The sequence below is a fragment of the Chaetodon trifascialis genome, chromosome 20, assembly GCF_039877785.1.
Source record: "Chaetodon trifascialis isolate fChaTrf1 chromosome 20, fChaTrf1.hap1, whole genome shotgun sequence".
Taxonomy (NCBI): Eukaryota; Metazoa; Chordata; class Actinopteri; order Chaetodontiformes; family Chaetodontidae; genus Chaetodon; species Chaetodon trifascialis.
Genome location: NC_092075.1, coordinates 2,529,186 through 2,549,426, shown reverse-complemented (window position 1 = coordinate 2,549,426; position 20,241 = coordinate 2,529,186). Strand labels below are relative to the sequence as shown.

At 48.5% G+C, this 20,241-nt stretch overlaps 1 protein-coding gene across 2 annotated transcripts in view; it reads right to left on the bottom strand.

The window, feature by feature from the left end:
* The window catches only part of ttc28 (tetratricopeptide repeat domain 28), a 92,741-nt gene that overhangs the window by 26,386 nt on the left and 46,114 nt on the right, over positions 1-20,241 (bottom strand). For both annotated transcript variants that reach the window (XM_070988349.1, XM_070988350.1), the window contains 6 exons: positions 13,801-13,948; positions 10,527-10,799; positions 10,319-10,449; positions 2,693-2,914; positions 1,383-1,571; positions 1,160-1,256 (listed from right to left, as the gene is read on the bottom strand). In XM_070988349.1, coding sequence (XP_070844450.1) covers positions 1,160-1,256; positions 1,383-1,571; positions 2,693-2,914; positions 10,319-10,449; positions 10,527-10,799; positions 13,801-13,948 — 1,060 coding nt within the window. The remainder of the gene's footprint in view (positions 1-1,159; positions 1,257-1,382; positions 1,572-2,692; positions 2,915-10,318; positions 10,450-10,526; positions 10,800-13,800; positions 13,949-20,241) is intronic.

Genomic DNA, 20,241 nt, shown 5'->3' with positions numbered 1-20,241 from the left:
GACCTGGACACGCGGCAGAGAATGGACGGACGGATTAATCGATTTAAAGTGATGAATTAAATTAAGTTTTTTCTCAGACTGACTGAGCTGCTGCAGCCGTGTACTGCAGGTCTGATGGTGCGGTCGTACGTAACCTGTGAGGCAGAACTCAGGGCAAACCGGCAAACCACACTCCTGCTGCTCCCATGTGGCGTGCATTACGCCACCGTGCTCGAGCTTATTTCAGCCATCATTCTGTGTTTTTATGAAACTTTTCAAACAGCAAACTGTCTGGACTGAACTGAAGATGAACCAGCTGTTTCAGGCTGCCGCTCCAGTCTTTCCTGCGTCACGCAGCAGATGCACAGACCCTCCACTCTGTTATGTGTGATGTTTATCCTCCTCCACAAAGCGCAGAAGAAGAAATCCGCCACCCTCCTCCTCCTCGAGCCTCCGGGGCGACTGTGCAGCTTGATGAGAGTTATGCTGCCTTCGTCTTCTCCTCATCAGTACTAGCTTTAAACTAATAAGGTAATACCTGCTCGGACTGGTCCCTCATATCTGAAACCCCACCCCTCCTCGTCGTGATTGGCTGGTTGGGATCAGGTATAACTGCTGTGTTTGGATGAAATGTCACTCTAAAGTCTAAATTAAATGACATGAGGAGGCATTCAGGGTTCTTCCCAGCTGAGAGGACTGTGAACGCTCGCAGCGGTGGAATGTAACTGAGTACATTTACTCAAATATTGTACTTAAGTACAAACTCGATGTACCTGTACTTCACTGGAGTATTTCCATTTTCTGCAACTTTATACTTCTACTCTACTACATCTCAGAGCTACATAAACTCATAAAGTAAACACCCCAGTGCAGAGAAACCAGAGAGACGCTTGGAGAGCGTCTCTCTGGTTGTGACCTGGTTGTGACCGGCTAGCATGAGCATGCTCCCGGCTGGCTAATGTGTTAGCAGCTAGCAGCTAGCTTCGCGACTTGCAACCAGGTCTCTGCAAACACACGTTTGATTTGCTTCCACTGCATTATTCTACTGCCTGTGCACTAGTTAGTTACATTATGCTAAGTATTTGTAATTTAAGCCATCAAACAAACACTAAGACAGCGACATCTCATAGCTCTCGCAGGTTGACCTCCATCCTACGTATCTGTGGTCAGACAAACGTACCCAGGTTGGAGGAGGCTCGGCCCTGAGCTGCTCTGTCCTGCAGCTCCTCAGCTATTTCCAGCTGGTGTTGGTGGTACTGATGCGCCCTCTCCAGGTCCTGAGGACGGCGGGAAACAAACATTATTCGTGGTTATTTGTCACATTATCAGCGGCATATAGAAGATAAGGAAAAGCAGTGATTTATGAGGCAGGTGACCTTGTTTTTAAACGGTTTCATACTGACCTGCATGCATCGGGCAGCGTGCCCCAGACCAGCGTACGCCCTCATCTCGATGGCTCTGTCGCCCTGCTCCTGCGCCAGCTCCAGCACTCGTGTATGGTAAGATATGGCCTTGTCGAAGTCCCGTTGAGAGTGGTAGGCACTGCCCAGGTTGCTGTAGGCTCGCGCCTCCTCACGCCGGTTCTCCAAAGTCTGCCGAAGACATCATTTAATCGCCACTATTTCACTGCATGTAGAGCAATTTCACATATCTGTTAGTGAGTGAGTGTCGCAGGTCCTCGAAGATCAGCCATAACTAATGCAAAAAAAATCTCTTTAACAGTAGGAAAACATGACTGGGAATAATTCAAAGAAGGACAATTAAGCTTGAAATTAATTTCAGCTAATAAAATTCAGCTTAAAAAAAAAAGATCTCTGCAAAAGAGTAAAAAACTAGATTTTCTGTTTAGGAAGATGAAGCCTGCACATATCAAACAGATGTTTTATGTTACAAGCTGCAACATTTCCAGCTAAAGAGAGCGAAGCTGTCAAAATAAACTCCGGCCAGGCAGAGATTTTAATTAGGGAACCTTTATTCTGGTACAAATCTCGCTGTCAACAGATGGTCAATTAGTATGTTAAGAGAGGAGGCTGCAAAGAGCGAGATGATGTTGGCTCTGTGGCGACTGTGCACTTTATCCACAAAAACAAACAGAAAGAGTGAAATGTGGACACGTTATTGTCTTCTGTTCGTTCGTGTAACATTTGCATGGAGAGCTGCACGGCGCTGCTTCGAATATCATCCTGAATACACGTGACGCTCTCTGGGAAATGCAGTTACTTCGTATGAGAGACGGCACTCTGCGATGACAGATGGGTTAAAATGGAAAAACTCCTGAACGATCCAGAAGATCCAAACTGCCTCCTGCTTGAATTTATCACCGTCCTGAAATACAAACTATACTTCTCTGCATAATGAGCCTACATGAAATTACTGGATGGCTTCACGTTGAGTTTGAGCCTCCAGCTGGGTGATGTGAGACAGGCCGACATCCATTTTCAGCCTGTTTGTGAGACGACACCTTACCTGAGAACATAAGGCTGCTCTGCCACATGCTCGTCTACGGGTTAAGACATTATGATGTTAAGTTAAGCGGTGGTTTTCTGTATTTCTGTTACCTGTTCTGTTCTTATAATGCATTAGTCCATCTCTAAACACTTCCTCTCTGCTATATACATCTGGTGCTCTGGTGAGTGTTTGCAGCAGCAGGACAGACATGTAAACAAACTTAACCCCATCAGAAACATGACAGATCATAGATGTAGAACTGTACCTTTGCGATGTCCAAGTGCTGCTCGTGGCACTGAACGGCGTTGCTGAAGTCTCCTAGTGCTGTGTACACGGCGCCCATGTTGCCCAGCTGGCGGGCCTCAGAGAGCTGGCACTGGGTTTGTCGCGCCAGCAGCACGCACTGTTTATGGCTCGCCAGCGCGTTGGGGTAGTCGCCGATGGCGGTGTACACGTGGCCCAGACTGCTGAGCGCGTCGGACGCAGCCTGAAATCACATGGACATAAACTGTTTGGTATCCCAGCAACGAAAACCATCCACCGAGTCCCAGTAAACAACAAGAACAAACACACACAGACACCAAAACGAGGGGCGGAGCTTTGATTTCAGGGTTTAAAGACCCAAAACCAAATAATACATAATGCTGCTGTATTTACTTAGTTACCATGTATAAGAAGTACTCACATCATTTACTTCAGTAAAAGTAGCAATGGGGAGGACTAGTCTACTCAGCCTGTTGCCACCTCGCCTCAAACAGCTGCAGTTCCTCCAGTGGCCACTTGAGGCTCCAAACGTGAGTGAATCCCCACAGAGCCCCATATTAAAAAGCTCAGCTGTGCATCAGATATAAACACGTTTAGAGCCGTGAACAAAAACCGGTTTTGGTCTCCGTACAGGAATGAATTTCTATATAACTCACTGGTTTAAAAGAAATCAAGATGCAAAGTTAAAACAGGCACGGCTGCACTGAGTGACAGCTAGCTGCTGGAGTTCATCAACCAGGCGTCACTCAGCCTCAGCTCCACCCACGCTCCACCTCTTACCGGGGTTTAATGGAGTCAGATGGTGACAGCCGGGGCCGCTGTCACTGAGCTTCAGGAGGGGCCCCGTCACATCCCAACAGCCCAAATGGAATACATTCACACAAACTGGAGGCTACAGGAGCGAAAGCTAATCCTTCACATCTGATCAGAGCGTACCTCGAGCCACCAGCACTCAGGTTCTCACAGTTCTATTATTACTCTGTTTTAGCTGGCGCATAAGACACTTTTATAGCACCTCTTTGAGCCGCCTAATGATTTCTAGCACCGCTCTTCCTGCTAATTACAGGGCCTCTTCAGGCATAATACCATGCAAATCACAACGAGGGTTTCACACTTGTTCACACCGTCGTTGTCTTTAAACGCGCACATGTGCAGCAAAAAACAGGGCTGTGAACTCACACACACACACACACACACACACACACACACACACACACACACACACACACACACACACAGTGTGTGTTCCTTCTTGTACACACTGTTTCTCTAATTAGACAGAGGGAGAAATGAGGAATGGTCGTCGCGCTCCTGCTCTGGCTTTGGTAATCTGAAACCTGCCCACTCATTCGCTAACTAATCTTAAGGTTGTTGGTATTGATCAGTGCTCCGTCAGAGGAGTCATGGGAAATATTCATCAGGTCTGAGGAAGTCTGTTTCAAGACAGATGAAGACAAAAGCAGCCCAGTCTCTATTGATGCGTCTCCCATCCATCGCTGTCCATTAGTGTGTCCACAAAAGTCCTTTCAGATCAGCAGATACACAAACAAACAACAACAACTAATCTGCTGATTGATCAATAAATCCACTCAGGTAACATTTTGGAAGATGAGCATTTTAATAAAACGTAATTGATCACAAGGCTTTTCTGGAATCTAATAAATGTGATTGGATGATGGATTTCTGCATCATGTGCAATAAGACACATGAACGCGGTGCTTCAGGCTGCTCTGATGAGGCGTTCACTGGCAAAGGAACAAACGCCACATTTTCACGTCCATTACATGCATCTCTGTCTTCACTGCTGCAGGATGTTGACACTTCAGTCTCACCGTCATCACTTAAAGAAGTGTCCATCTGCATTTGAAGTCAAAAGAGCGGCTGTGGGAAACCATCTTTTCAGCCACGTTAGCGGTGAGGCTCCAGAGGGTCAGCTGGTCGGCCACTGTGGTCCAGACCAGAGTGTCTCAAGATCGACTGGATGGACTGCCGTGAAGTTTGGTCCACACGTCCATATTCCCCTCAGGAACCCCTCTGACCTCTCCGCTTCCCATCAGCCTCAGCTGTACTTTCTGTTTTGTGCTAATTAGCAAATGCTAGCATGTTATCATAAACTAACATGGTGAGAACTTAAAATCAGCATGTTAGCACAGTCTCTGTTAGCGTTAGCTCTAAGCTCAAAGCAGTGCTGCGGCCTCAGAGCTGCTAGCATGGCTGCAAAGACAACGCTCGCTAACAGTCTGCAGTGTGCAAGCGTGTCCCAGAAACAAACACCTCCTGCAGCCTTCACAGGAAACATGGCACCCGCGGTAATGATCCTCATCTGTTGAACACACACTTTATATGTGTGAACACACAGCGTGACGCAATCATCAATACAGCCTGTCCTGAGGTATAGACCCTCACTGCAAGGATGAGCCCTCTGATGCAATCACAGCGACAATAATGGAGTTAGAGGCCTCCTGAACAGCAGTCAAAGTGTGTGTGAGTGTGTCACCGCTCACACACACACACACACCTGACCTTTCAGAGCACACGGTGAAGGACAGCAAAGAAGAAGTCCGAGGCTGTAATGAAATGTTTGCAAGTTTAAAGAACGTGACGGAGACGAGGAGGAGAAGCTATGAATTATTAACGAGGGGTTATTAGCATGTTCCTTCCTCATTTATATCCCACACACACTTTCTCTCGAACGAGCGAGCCTTCAACTTCCAGAAGACAAGCGAACTCACAGAAGAGCAGGAAGTAAAGGAAGAGCAGAATTAGAGAAAAATGCGTCCTGGCAGGAAAAGGTGGGACGAGCCGCATGCAAATTCAACGTTTTACTACCTCATGTACAGTTACCGAGTTCAGTGCAGCGGTTCTTAACCGAGGATGAGGCCCCTCCAAAGGGTCACCAGGTAAATCGGAGGGGTCGTCAGATGATTGACAGGAGAGCAAAGAAGAAGAAGTTCTGATACATATTCATGTTTCATACTGCATAAATCCATCTCATTAAGAGTTCTATAAAAGAAAAGTGGAAACGTTTTTCTGGTCAAAATGCAGATAAACGAGAGACGTCTGAAACACGACGCTGTGAAGAGGTCACGCTTCTTCAGCAATGCATCATCAAATATGAAGAAGAAGAAGAAGAAGAAGACGTCCTTTATTGTCACACCACACAGTACATGCACACACGCCATGCTTGGTGAAATTTCTTCTTCGCGTTTGACCCATCCTGGTCGTCCTTCCTCCACGGCGGACCAGGAGCGGCGGGCTGCCAGCTGACCGGCGCCGGGGACCCAGTTTCCTTTTCGTCACCGTTGGTCAGGTGGTGATCTTCATGCATGTTTTTTCGAGGGTTTATGGAGGATCCCCAGGTGAACATGCAAACTCCACACAGAAAGGCCCCTTTCCTCTCGAGACAGTGGAGGACACTCCCTCAGCGCCCACAGCGGGAATCGAACCTGGGACCTTCTAGCTGTGAGGCAACAGTGTTGCCACTGTCCACCGTGCCACTAAGCCTTTCATATGTTTCAGTAGTAAAATCTGATAAGTAACTGAAGCTGTGAGAGAAATGTAATGTAGCAAAAAGTACAATATTTACCTACAGTGAAGTATAAAGCAGAAATACTGAAGTAGAATTACCTCAAATTGTACTCAGTTACTGGAAACTGCAGTGTGGACGTGAATGTTTGTTCGCGCTGACGTTTGGGGGGAAACTGACCTTTCAGTTCAAAGGCCTGCGAGCTGATAAGACACATACTAACACCACGCGGCTTTAAAGCAGAGCCCTAACGAAGGCTAACGAGCGTCACTGAAAACAGCCAAACTGACCTTTAGCAGAATTTACCGGCTCTCATTAACAGCGGGACGCTCGGCTCTTCCTCTCTGCTCGTGTGTGTTCACGGCAGACGACGGCACGCGCCGGCTCAAATCCCAATTCCCAGCGAAGTGATGAGTGTAAACACATAAAATCCAGTTGACACATCTCCGAGGCAGAAAGGGAGATTTAATAAATGACGAGGGGGCCGCTGTGTGTACAGTCGACCGGCCAGACGACTGTTTGATTTCCCTCAAGGACGCAATGTTTCCCCCGCACCAGAAAACACACAAAAAATCCAATCATGTTGTGTCTGGGACTGTCAGCCGCTACACAGCGAGCGTGTTGTTTATGTCTGTGTTTATACGAAAAAAGATGGAGAGACTGACAACCGCTGGCATTTCCCAGAGAAAGAAAATCAAAGAATCATAATATGCAACCTGTCATTACACTGTGCTTTTCTAACATGTTGCAGGAAGGCAGCAAATCTCATTAGGAGAGATTGTGTGAGGGGAAAAGAAAAAGCATGTGAGAGGAAAGGAAAAGATGGATCCCCGAGTCTAATGAGAGAAACTACAAGAGCGACGGGGAAGGATTAGCGGCGTCTCCTGCTTGATAAACCGGCCGAGAGAGACGGAGGAGGTTTCAGAAAGGACGCTCAATCAGCCTGAAAATATGGGCTTTTAACCCTCAGCATGGGCTGAAGGCAGAAATGGGCTCTCCTGCTGCGTCAGGGGGAAATGACAGATCTGACTTAACTTCACGTCGGCCTGATGCTGAGCAACCAAAAGTCTGCACGTCCAGAGGCAAGAGAGGACAGAGGGACGCAGAGAGACAGCAGCCGAACGAGGAGCTGAGCTCACTGCGAGGAATCCTCCGTGCTTCATCATTACGAACGACGTCCTCCCATTCTGTCCACTCTGTCATTAACTGGAATTAATCATCATTGGTGTGATAAAAATATTGATCACAGCCGCAGAACGAGCACAGAGCGTGATTTATAGCAGCACGATGCTAACAGAGAAGCTAACCACCTGCAGCGTCGCGCTTATCTTCATTATTAATATTTATGTGAAGGCAAATTAACTGTAGGGAGTTAGAAATCTTATTTTTATCTTATTGTCAGAGGAGATGTCCACATCCGCTCTGCAGCGCCCCCTGCAGGCGGATCGCTCGGGTTCTGCTCGGTCTTTGGTCGACACGCTGCAGAGTCTCAATCAGAAGAAGAGGATTTAATGTTTAGATGAAACTTTCATTTTAATAACATTTGATGGCTGTTTGTTTGGCATTTCCTGGACACGAAACAGGAAGAAGTGAAGTCCTTTAAATACATTTTCTGTGCAGGTTCTGGAAAGTTTGAGATTTCAGCTTGAAAAATGTCTTAAAGCTGTTTAAGTTAGCTCTGAATGCTAAGCAGCTGTGCTGGTCGATGAGGTAAAGGTGTCCACCCTGTGGGTTAAACACGGTCCCTCTGCAGGCGGCGTCTCCGTTTGGACGCTCGCTGTCTGCAAACACACACAAACAAACGTGTGACGCAGCAGAGCAAACACACGGTGCGAGCGATGGATTTCAGCTGATGACCGTGTTTCAGGCGCCTCAGGCTGCGGAGGGGAAGCTCAATAACGTCCGTCGACCGACGCAGACATTCGACTCCGTCTCCGCACACAGGAAACACACACACGAGCTCGGCCGGAGAATCTCTGCCGTCTGGGTTCGATCCTGAGCTTCTGTCAGGTGTGCGTCCAAAATGAAGCAGACTCAACTGATCGCCGGTCAGAGGAGACAAACAGGAAGATGCATGGACACAAATATGAGCGCTGGACTCCTGTTAGTCTCTCACTGCTTTCATTAGCACCAAGCTGCTCGTTCGTCTCACTGACAGCTGTCCAATCGCTCCTATGTTTTGCTTTATAGCAAGTTAGTTATCATTTAAAGCCAAATTAAAAGACATGTGGGGAAATGCACTGCACACTGCACACAAGGCTGCAGCATATACCTGCAAAATGACAGTGAATGATGGGACACGTCATCTGTCACCCACCACTAACAACATGCATTCAACGACTCAGACCTCACAGGACAAAGGCATCCTGTGGTAAACCTAACAAACCCGACTGATCTCTGAGTGCACGTGAAAGCCCCTCAGCGGACACACAGGGGAGTGTCGCAGGCAGGACAGAAGATCAGTCCACGCTGGCAGCGTTCATCGAGCCGACAGCAGAGCTGCTCACAGCAGTCACAGATATTTACGTCCAAACCAAAACTCTGCGCACGCCAGATTATCTGCAAATACAGCAGATATGACAGCGAAGTAATCGAAGAACAGCCAACATCCAACGCTATTGATTGACAAACACACACACAAACACACACACACGTCAGATTTCTTGTACAATATTAATGAGACAATGAAATATTCCACATGAGAGACACGAGGAATAAAGTAACTAAAACATTAAATCCAGTCTGACTTAATTGCATCTGCAATGACACAATGTTGCGTCTTCACACAGCATCACACAAATGAACACACACACACACACGCACACACACACACACACTCACAAGCATATGGGAGTAGTTGGACAAAGGTAAACACACACAAACAAGCTGACAGCTCCACTCTGCGTTTGGAGACATAAAGAGGCCAAAGTCTAATCTGTAACAGCAATCTAATTAACTATGGTTCTCACAACTGTCCAAAGTGTTTCAGAAGAGAGCCGGTGAGTTTCGCTGTGGCCTGAGGCGAAGAAAAACCGATTTCGAGAAAACACGAGGGAGACGGCGAGCAGCTCAGGAAGAAGACGGAAATGTTCCAAAAAGGAACGGGAACAAGTCTGGAGGATGTTTTCCTGTTTGTTTGGGTTGTGATGACTGTGATCTCTGGAGATGTACAGCAGTGGACAAACTGCTGATGATATCACATCACATCGACTGAACGCTGACGGGTACGGCTCCTCAGTGAAGCATAATGGAAAGCAACACTGTACAACATGTCCTACGGAGGAATCATCAGCTGCTCCCTGATTGGACAGACTCTCTTTTCAGGAAGTATTTCTTGGTGAAGCTCTGATCCTGCCTCTGCGTCTACACCTGGTATTTTTCTCGTTCTTGTGATCCTCGTTGAGATCAGATCTCTGTCGTCCTGCCTTTGAGGAAAATGAGGCCAAATCAGCCCCAGACTCCATTAAAAAATCACACATTTTCAGGGAAATTTTATGCACTTTCTCTCGTGTAAATTCAGCAAATGTAACACAGTTATTCCTTTCTTTGCGTCAGTTTACAGGCTGATCACGCTCCGTTAACGTTCTGAACAACAAGCCCTGACACAGATGACATTTTCATACCAGGTGTGAACGAGCGAGACGTCTTCCCTCTCTTCAGGTGTTCTCCAGGTAACTTTTCATTCCTATCAGATCAGTGATTGAACCTGGAGCTCCAGCGTTTGGATCAAATAGCTCATTAACAGTGAGGTGGGTCAGATCCAGCAGCTGCAGCTCAACATTAAGGTAAATATAAGTGTGTGTCAGCAGATTAAAAGGCTCAGATTGGGATTGAGGCCAATAAAACTGGACTGAGACGTCCCTCTTTTGAACCTTATTGGTAAGATCTCGTCCCTGCTGGGAACTTGGCTGCATGTGCCACTCAAACACTTGTTTACCTTCATCCTGTGGACGTGTTCAGGGCACTAAAATCACCCGATCGAGTCTGACCAGGAAGAGGGCGCCGCACCTGAACCGCGACTGAGAATCTATACAACACTGAGTTAAGGTATGAACACACATGAGCACACACACACACACACACACACACACACAGTCGTACCTCTCGGTCCTTGAGCTTCATGGCCAGCACTAGCTGGTTCCTGTGATTGGCCAAAGCTTCTCTGTAGCTGCCTTTGGAGAAGAGGGCAGAGCCGAGGTTCCCGTGAGCCCGACATTCACCTGACTGGTCACCTGTGGACGAGACATTCATTACAGCTGTTTCGCTTCCTCACAGTCGGCTCACACTGCAGCTTCCTCCTCATCCATACCTAAAGTCTTGGTCACCTCCAGGTCCTGCTGCATGTAGGCCATACTCTTCTCTGTGTTACCTAACGACCAGAAGGCGGAGCTCAGGGCCGAGAAGACGGATCCACGCAGCTTCAGCGAGCACGTGCCGATCTTCAGCCCCGCCTCCAGCACCACGACCGAGGCTCCGTGGAAGCCGTGGGTCAGCAGCTCCTGCCCGATGACCGACACCACCACGAACGGACTCTTGTCCAGCTTCATCTTCTGGAGCTGCTGGTAGGTGGGCTCAAGGGAGTCTGAGAGGGTTTAAGCACACGTACAGAGAAACCGGTGAGGAATGACACGAAGCAGCTGACCGTGGTCACGTTTCCTACAATGTTCAAACCCAGAAAGTCGAGGCTTGAACATGTGAGTCACGGTCATTTGGTCGCTTCCAGAGGGAACACCGTGAGCAGCAGGTGATGTTCAGACAGTCAGGAAGGAAGGCAAACACGGCGAACACGAACAAGTCGATGATACGTGACCTCGTCCTTCAGTCCTGTTGTTTCACAATGAATGCAACATCTGGCATAATCCCACGCTACGAGACCTTTCAAAGTAAAATGACCTTTGAGTTTTCTGAGATACTGATTTGATTTGCACACAGTTTATTCACCATAAGTGTCTTTACAGTCTTCATTGAGAAGAGCAGCACCACTGTACTCATGTAGATTACATTGGCACAATTTAGGCATTTCCAATTTAAATAGGTCACATGGAAGCTTCCTGTCTCTCGGTGCGTTAATCCCTCTCTGTCACTCGTCACGATAAACATGTCTCCAGCCATAAACGTGCTTTTCCCGTGCTAATTCTGTGTGATTATGTTGTTTAATATTAAAACTGGGGGGATATTCAGAGCATGATTTTGTTAGTGAAAGCGGACTTATTTCATCAAGGTACATCATTTCTACCTGTCATGAAGATTCATTGATGAGTGAGCATTTTTTAATTACATTTTCTGATGAGATTAACACACAGTTAACAGGCGTGAAACTTGTTGTGAAACTCTCAGAAGACGACATCAAACTGAGATTATGGACTGTGGTGGTGTGGCGGGTTTGAAGGATTCAAGTCTGCGTGATGCATATGTTCTCAGGTATTTTTGGGCAGGAAGTGATCAGCAGAGACACCAGAGAGGAGGTGATGGCCGGCAGCGTGGCTCACCTTCATCCACGTGTCAGCCACGACGGACGGCCATTTAAACTGGTTCAGGCATTCATGCTCCCCAGAGGACGAACGGTCTTCTCATGGAGTGCCTCACCATCATCATCATCATCATCACTGCTGACTGATCACAAACGTTTTCATTTGCTTTCCATGCAGCACGTTAGCGTTAGCTGCACTTTGTGCAAATGAGCTAAACTGCCGCTTGCCTCATCTGCGCTGCAGTCTTAGTGAACACTGGAAAAATGTCATGCTGATTTGAGGCAGGTGTGGAAAACACCCTCACAGATAAGAAGCGGGAGAAACGCCTCGACCTTTTAACAGCTCGCCTGGCTGACGTCCAACAGCACAACATCCTATGAAAAAAAGACATCGGTGAACCCAAAAGGAGACAGATAACCCAGAGGAGGCCCCCTCTTCCCTGCAGCCCCCCCCGCCCCCCGGGCTGCCTGCATATCGGCCTTCTTCGCGGCCCAGCTCGCTGTCCTTCCTCCTGCTTACTCCAGCATGACAACTCCTGGTCACACTCGACAGTGTGCCTCTTAGCTTTGAGCCTCGCTCGCTTTGAAGCTTATGGGAGATCAAGTTTTGGAGGTCGCAGCCTCTGCACAGCAAAACAACCTCCCACAGCGCATCAGATGTGCACCGCGCAGCAGCAGCCCAGGCAGGACTCTGTTCAGTGCCATGTGTCACTGATCACGATCAGGAGCTGATAACAAATCATTCTTTTTGCTGCTGACTGAACCTTTTGTTTGTAGAGCGCTGCTCATTTGGTCAGTGTGCAGCCTTGTCCTCAATCTTTGTGGATCAGCTCGCTCTACCTCAAAGGGAAATGTTATGAATACTCAGCCAGATACGCTCTCCAGCGTAAGAGGAGATGCAAAATACCACGTGCACACACATTTGCTGGAGCTTGCCAAGTAGAAGGCTATTCCCAAGAAGCCTCGCTCTCATTCTGATACAGCTGAAGGGCAAAAACATAATCCTGTGCCAGCTCCAGCCTGCGAACCCTTCGTCATCGTATGCACTCTTCCTTTATCTTCTTATGCTGTTGAAACCTGCACATAAAAGTGCGCTGAGAACTGCGGGGCAGACAGATCAATGACACACAAGAAACTACCTTGTAAATATTTCATCGTGAGCGCCACGAGAAGCCATTCATGCTAATAAACAGGCAAAACGAACCACCGTTCCCAGCTCTTTGCAGCGAGCAAGCATGCTGGTACGATTCTTGAAAATGGAAATTGACCTCATCAGAATTTATCAGTAAACTTCTGGATATTTGTGCATCATTAAGACAGCAGCTAACGTTTTAGTGCCCTGCTGCTGTTTTTCTAGCGTCGACATCGGACACCACTGTCCACATCCTGTCTTCTGTCCGTATACCAACATCAAATACAGAGCTGGAGTCAGGATGGTTAGCTTAGCTTAGCTTAAAGACTGCGGCCAACAGCTAGTCTGACTTACGCAAACAGGAACGTAAAAACGTGGTTGTAGGGGAAGTTCTGTGCTGAACAACTGGGAACAGACACTTCCTGGAGTCTCCACTGGGATCTTAGCAAGCTACCAGTGAAAACTCAGCCGGACTTCAACAGGTGGATGCTGGAGTCCGATCTCTGCGCCGCTCCATCACATCTGGCTGTTTTCAGATTCAGCCTCCATGTGTTTCTCTGCGTTTCATCTGACTCTCTTGTTTTATTTATTTTCTCCGCGTCACTTTTCTCTGTGTCTCTTTCTCTTATCCCTCTCTTTGTCACATCAAATGTGCATCCATTTCTTTGTGAGATCTGAATCATCAGAGGCGACTTTTTGCTTTTTGGCATCGCGGTCTCAGGGGAGGGCTGCTGAATAAAAGAACAAAGGAAACGCGGTAACTTCGCTTTCCCCGGCGCTTACAACCAACTCTCCTCTGCTACAACTTCCACACACAGAGCTGTCGTTGATGAGGACGCAAACAAATGTTCGTTTGCTTATGTCTGTGTAAATCTGCCTGTTGATGTACAGCGAGTGGGCTGGAAGATGAGATGAAGGAGGCGACAGACAGACAGACAGACAGACAGACAGACAGACAGCGTGCGAAGCTGCTGTTGTTACCTCTGAGGGGCGACTTCATGGCGGCCTCCACCATGCCGACCAGCAGCTGGAGACTCTTGGGGTCCTGCGCGAGGCCGGAGGCGAATGCTGCCAGGGCGTCGGCATGACGGCCCAGGTACTGCAGGGCAACCCCTTGACGAAAGTAGGCCTGCAAGGAAAAGAGGGAACGTCAACACTTGGGTCGGGAGAAGGCAACCTGACGCTCTGACTTTACATCCAACATTCTGCACATTCATGGTCCCCAGAGAACGAAAAGTCGGCATCATTTGAGTCCGCAGGATTCATCTTAGGGGAAACAAGAACATCTGTGCAAAATCTCAGAGAAATAAATGAAGCAGATGTTGAGTTATTTCAGCCTGGACCAAAGCGGCGATCCGGGCGATTGGCCGACTGAAACGCCATCTGCGGCGTCGCTAACACGGCGTTCGGTTTTAAGACGTTCTCCTCAAGAGCTTCCTTTCAATGAAAAGCATCTCGTTTAATAGTTTGAGAGGCGTCCACACCTGTGACACCTGCAAAGCACTGATACGACACAGTGCGCGCACACACACACACACACACACACACACACACACACACACACACACACACACACACACACACACACCGCTCTTCTTCTCTCGCTGCCGACCAGGCTGTAACTTAATTGTCCTGTCTCCCTCTCTCCCCCCCTTCATGCCTCCCCCCTCTTCCCTCTCATTCATCATCCCGCCCTCCCTCCTCCCATTGAAGCATAATCTGTCATGACAGTGAATGAATGAAGACAAAGAGGAGAGGAATTAGATTACATGGCAGCTCCTGTCCGGCTCGCCACTCGCCGCTGCCGCGCCGTCTTTGTCCCGTCCTCGTCCGCGGACAGCTTCATTGAAGCGAATGGCGCCGGGGGTCACGTCTAATCTAATGCATTAAGCGTTGGTTCGGTCGGCGTGTCGCTGCCGGAGCGGCATGTGAACAGGCCGCGGTGTCGTTTCACTGCTGATTAACACAAAGTGGGATAAATGGTTGGTAATTACAGCTGGGGCCACGTCCCTTAAATAACTCGCCCCAGCTGCAGTGATGCTATAATGATGTCATAATCTTAACTCATCGCTCTCTTTTTTCCCACATCCAGTTTCGACTTTTAACCTCTAGTTGCTGTTGCGAAAGTTTCAGCCGTGACCATGATATTGACCTTTCAACCTGCATTTGGAGTTGTGTTTCAGGCCTATATTTTCCCATCTTTTAGCTCTGCTTTGGCCTCCACCAGCAGCTGAGGGAAATATCAGGCTCTTTAGCTGCTAAATGCTCCACTGCGTTCACCAGCTACATGCTAACTGTGTGTCTGCTGTCAGCTGCTGAGCAGAGGATGATGACGCTATGAAAACAGGGCGTCTTCATGACCCACAATGCACCTTGAGTGCAGACGGTTCAACTGGAGATTGGGGAGTGTTGTGCCAGCGGGGGCTAATGTAGCCTGTAGCCTTCAGCCTGCAGCAGAGACGAGGAGCAGCTGCAGAGGTCTGCTAAACTGCCTTCTTCCTAACTCCGACAGACTCTTTAAATTTTCAACCTTGACTTGAGTGACATCACTTGAGGACATTTATGGGATGGCTCCCTCTGAAGCAGCAGCATTCATGGTTTTCTCCACGCATGCAGTAATCCTCCGATGTGTAAAATCAGACTCAGACTCTTCCACCTGACAGACAGACAACGCGTTCAGAGCGGCAGCAGATGAATCGGTGGCTGAAATACAGGATCTGTTTTAGCTGCCAGCATCGATGCCAAGCGACCATGCTGAGGAGAGAGAGACGGCAGCCTGCCCTCTGACCCTCGTCCAGGCTGGAGAGGAGAGCGGCCAGGCTGGACGGCGGCGAGGAGCCGGGCCGGTGGCTGCGGCGGCATATGGACGGCCCACCTGTCTGCTACCTCTACTTATCGCTGCCCCTCAAATCTGTCGCTTTCACACTGATTTGGCTGCAGTGTTTCTCATTTTGCCGTTCGTCCTGTTCTTGACTGCGTTTTTCCATTTACCTTGATTGGGAGGATAATTTCAGTCAGATGAGGGTGATTATATGAAAGGAGAAGTTATAATCATAGCAAGATGGCCATTATCTCTGCATGAGTGTGTGTGTGTGCGTGTGTGTGTGTGTGTGTGTGTAGATGTCTGCAGGTGTGTGTGTGCCAGAGCTTTCTATCCCCATCAAGGGTGTAAACATGCCAGAGTCAGACAGAAAGTGACAGCAGGAAGCGTCTGCCTCCACCACCACCTCCAGCCTCCTGCTCACACACATCCTGCCTATTAGCTCAGGCTGGCTACGCTGCCCGCTAAGCACATACAGGGGGTACAGTCCAGACAGCCCGACACACACACGCACGCACACACACACACACACACACACACACACACACACACACACACACACACACACACACACACACACCACATATAAACACGGCTTCCATCTCGTTTTTGTTATCTGTGTCTCAGCAGGCTTCTGCAGCATCTCAGGAAAGCCTCGTCAGGTCGGAGCGTCTTCACAGACCGATCCGGCTCGTCTGGCTCGTCTGGTCTGCAGGTATCTCACGCTGATTCCCAGTCGAGCACTTAGACAGCCTCTTCACCGTCAGCTGACAGCTCTGTGTCCGTTAAAGCCAAGTGATCAATAAAAGGGACTAATGCAGGCGCTGTGTGTGTGGGTGTGTCTGCACCTGCAGTTTTATATTTGTGTGTGTTTGTTCTTTGTGTTCACTCGAAGCACCGTGGGAGCTCTTGATGCCGCGTTTACGGAGGAAACAAAACCGAGGTTTGACTTTTAAGCAGCTGCAATCGATATTTTAACAATAACAATGTGTTAAATGGCAGCATGGAAACAATACGATGATGATGATGAAGCTACAGAGGATCATCACCTGAACCTGCAGCTGCAGTTTTCAGCTCATTGTTCTGACATGGCCATCCAGTCATGTCCATCAGAGACAGTTTTTTCCCGTGTGGCATCATACAACCATCACTGGATTGTGGTATGACTTGGCAGTAACATATACATCTTGCTCTGTATCGGTTATCGCCTTCTGCCTCTGGCGAGGGTCTTTGAGACTGTACGTACAGTCGCCATCGCTCGACTCGTTTCTGGTTTCTCCGGCTGCCTCACTCGGACGCCAAACCAGCAGCTGAACCCAACAAAGATGTGCTGTTGTCGAGTGAAGCAGCTTCTTTCTACAAAGACACCAATCAGCGAGTCTTTGTTGGTAATTTTACCATCTTTGGTGCAACCAAAGTTCTCCCGTACGCTCCGCTGCAGCAGCGTGAGAGGTCAATCAGCCGAGCAGAGCGCCCTCTGTTGGACCAAAGGAAACTGCTTCTAAACATGAACACACGAACATTCAATTTATTCCCACAATCAAACCAAAGCGATTCAAGTAAACAATGACAGCCCACCTCTAAACTAGCTGCTCAACACCAAACAGCAGTGCAGCTAGCAGCTAGCTGGTGAACACAGTGCAGCACTAAAGCAGCTGAAGAGGCTGATGGGACTCATTAATGGTATGCTGCTCACGTTCCATGACTCTTACTCATATATGCTAACACATGCTAAGCTGTGCGCACGTTAAACACAGCACATCGCCTCTCTTAACCGGCAGACACGGCTGTCCACTGATAGGAACTTGGTCGATATTTAGCGGTATGCCACTCGACCAGCTTACGGCAACCCTGAGGGAGATATGAACGTCGAGGGAATCCACCCAAAACGACTGCAGCAGCTCGAGAAGTGTGTGTTTATGAGCGACCTCACGGCAAACGAAGTGAAGGAGGGAGCGAGCGGTATAGTGAGAGGGTGTTATACATCGGCGTGTCAGAGCGAAGGATGCTCACCGGATGAACAGATGCTTCAATTACTGCTCGTAACTCACATTAATCGAGAACAGATGGCAGCACAAGTGGCGGCGGAGAGAGAGGGCGAGAGCGAGCGAGAGAGGATCACATAAAGCAGACGTGATAGAGATTGATGTCTCCGCAAATAAGAGAATCTGCCTCAAAACACACAGAGCAAACCTTCGCCCCCGTTTCATCTGGACACAAAGTGGATTGAACCTCGTTTTTTTTCCACCGGGTGGCTCGGAGGACGTGGACGAGGCGGCCTTGAGTAATTTGTTAGAGATGGAGGAAGCAGAGAGGAAAGAGGGGACACACCTGGAGCAGCTCTGACTGCCTCACCAGAGACACACAACAAACAGTAAACTACACCGCACCCGACAAATGAACACCCAGCGTCCACAGCATCATATGATTCTCCCAGATTTACCCAAAATCATCAATAACAGCTCAGCGTCGCCTTTAAAGGATCATTCTGGACTGTCAGAGCCTGGCTCTTGTTCCTGTGGGGTTGACTTTGCTTAACGCTGGTGACGATGATAACAGAAAGAAGCGACATGAGAACATGTCAGACGATCACATCGAGCGTTTCAAACCAGAAGCATCAAAACGCTGCGTATGAGGGTACAAAAGGTCAAAGCTGGAGCAGGAAGTAACCTGAAAACGCAGAGTTTGGGTCGGCCTCCGTTTGGTCCTTCCAATAAATCTGGCTAGTTTTAAAATGAGCAAGACATAAACATTAAAAAGATGGCATTCGTGCTAACCAGCTAACAGCAGCTGCTACAGGTAACCTGACGAGTTGAAGTCGTCCGGGGAAACCGTTCAGAGGAGGGCAGGTGCGTTCAAATACCTGCAGGTGATTGGATGAACCATCTATCGCAGGCTAGCTTCAACCAATCAGACCAGATTAAACCGTCTGAGCAGCGAGTGAAAGTTATCAAAGCTGATAGAAATGATGGCCAGAACTACAAAGATAAAGATCTTTGAATTCTTAGGAAAGAAATAATAATTTGTGGAAGAACGCAGATGCAGGGGTGTGACGTTACCTGGCCAACACTTAAAAACAGGTTCCACTCTGCCAACAGCGCACTTATCCCACGCTGGATGACATAACGACATGCTGCGGGAGTTGTGAGCTGTAAACCTCAGAGAGTGAGATCATTATTTAAGGGTCTGGGGGAGTCATTAAACACAGCAATCTGTATTGTGAGGACGCCTCTTTGTAGAACAGAATGCACCTTATTACCAGGATAAAGTATGATCAAACCCAGCGAATGCAAACCAGCAGATCTCCACAGCAGCGCCGTTACTCACAGTCTGGGAATTAACAGGCCTCTCATCTCGCAGGGCGGCGGGACTCAAACAGGTTCTTCTAATAGACCAGTCAGCCTGTAAAGCACCGTGGCCGAGAAATAATGCTGCTGAGCAAGCAGCTCCACACAAAACACACAAAACTGGAAACACAGAATCAAACACCAACAGGAGACGAACGGCCTCATCTGAGGCTGTGAAATGAGTCAGTACGTCGAACAACAACAGGGAGGTGCGTCCACATACACACAGGAAGTCAAGGAGGTGAAAGAAGTACTTATGCTTTACTTTAGTACCAGTACGTGAATGTACAAATACTCCATTACAAGTACAAGGCCTTCACTCAAAACCCTATTTGTGTATTATTGAACTACATGTACTTAGTTATTTAAAAAACATGAGGCATCCATCCTGTTCACTGACACACACACACATGCACGCACGCACGCACGCTCTCACACACACGCACGCACGCACGCACGCACGCACGCACGCACGCACGCACGCACGCACGCACGCACGCACGCACGCACGCACGCACGCACGCACGCACGTGTCCAATCTAAGGATTCACATTCTGGAGATGTGAAGGAAGGAAGGTGAGTCCCCACAACATGAGTAATACATGGCCACACACACACACGCACGCACGCACACACACACACACACACACACACACACACACACACACACACACACACACACACACACCGACTGCTCTCTGGTTAATCAGCATGAATATTTATCATTGTTTCACTGGGACACGAGCTAAGATGCAATAATTGAGCTGGAGTGGCCATAACCAGTGTTTCCACTGGGACCAATAAAGATGTTACACGACCAGCTGTGGGCTCTCTCACACACTATAATGGCTTCACACGTTCTGCAGCGGGGAAGTTACAGAGGCAGAGGCGCATCCAAGGACTTATATTTGGTAAAAAAAAAAAAAAATCTTTATGTAAAACTGCTTCATCAAGGACGGCGTGCGTCTCCTCAGTGTGTGCTTCTGAGTGTGTATCAGCGCGTCTAAGCGCTTGTAGACGTACGCGACCATATGCAGGGTGATCAGTGACGCCCCCGGCAACATATGTTGAGGGACCACAAAATTTATCTGGAGCCAATCGATTAGGCGTCGCCGTCTGTCTGATGTAAGCGGACCACGGCGGCTCTTTGCACTAACCAACGACATGACTCGACTGCCATCAGCGCTCAGTGGACGCAGCGACGAGCGTTAGTGGGACTTAAATGTGAGTAATTATACAAGTGTTGTGAGGCTG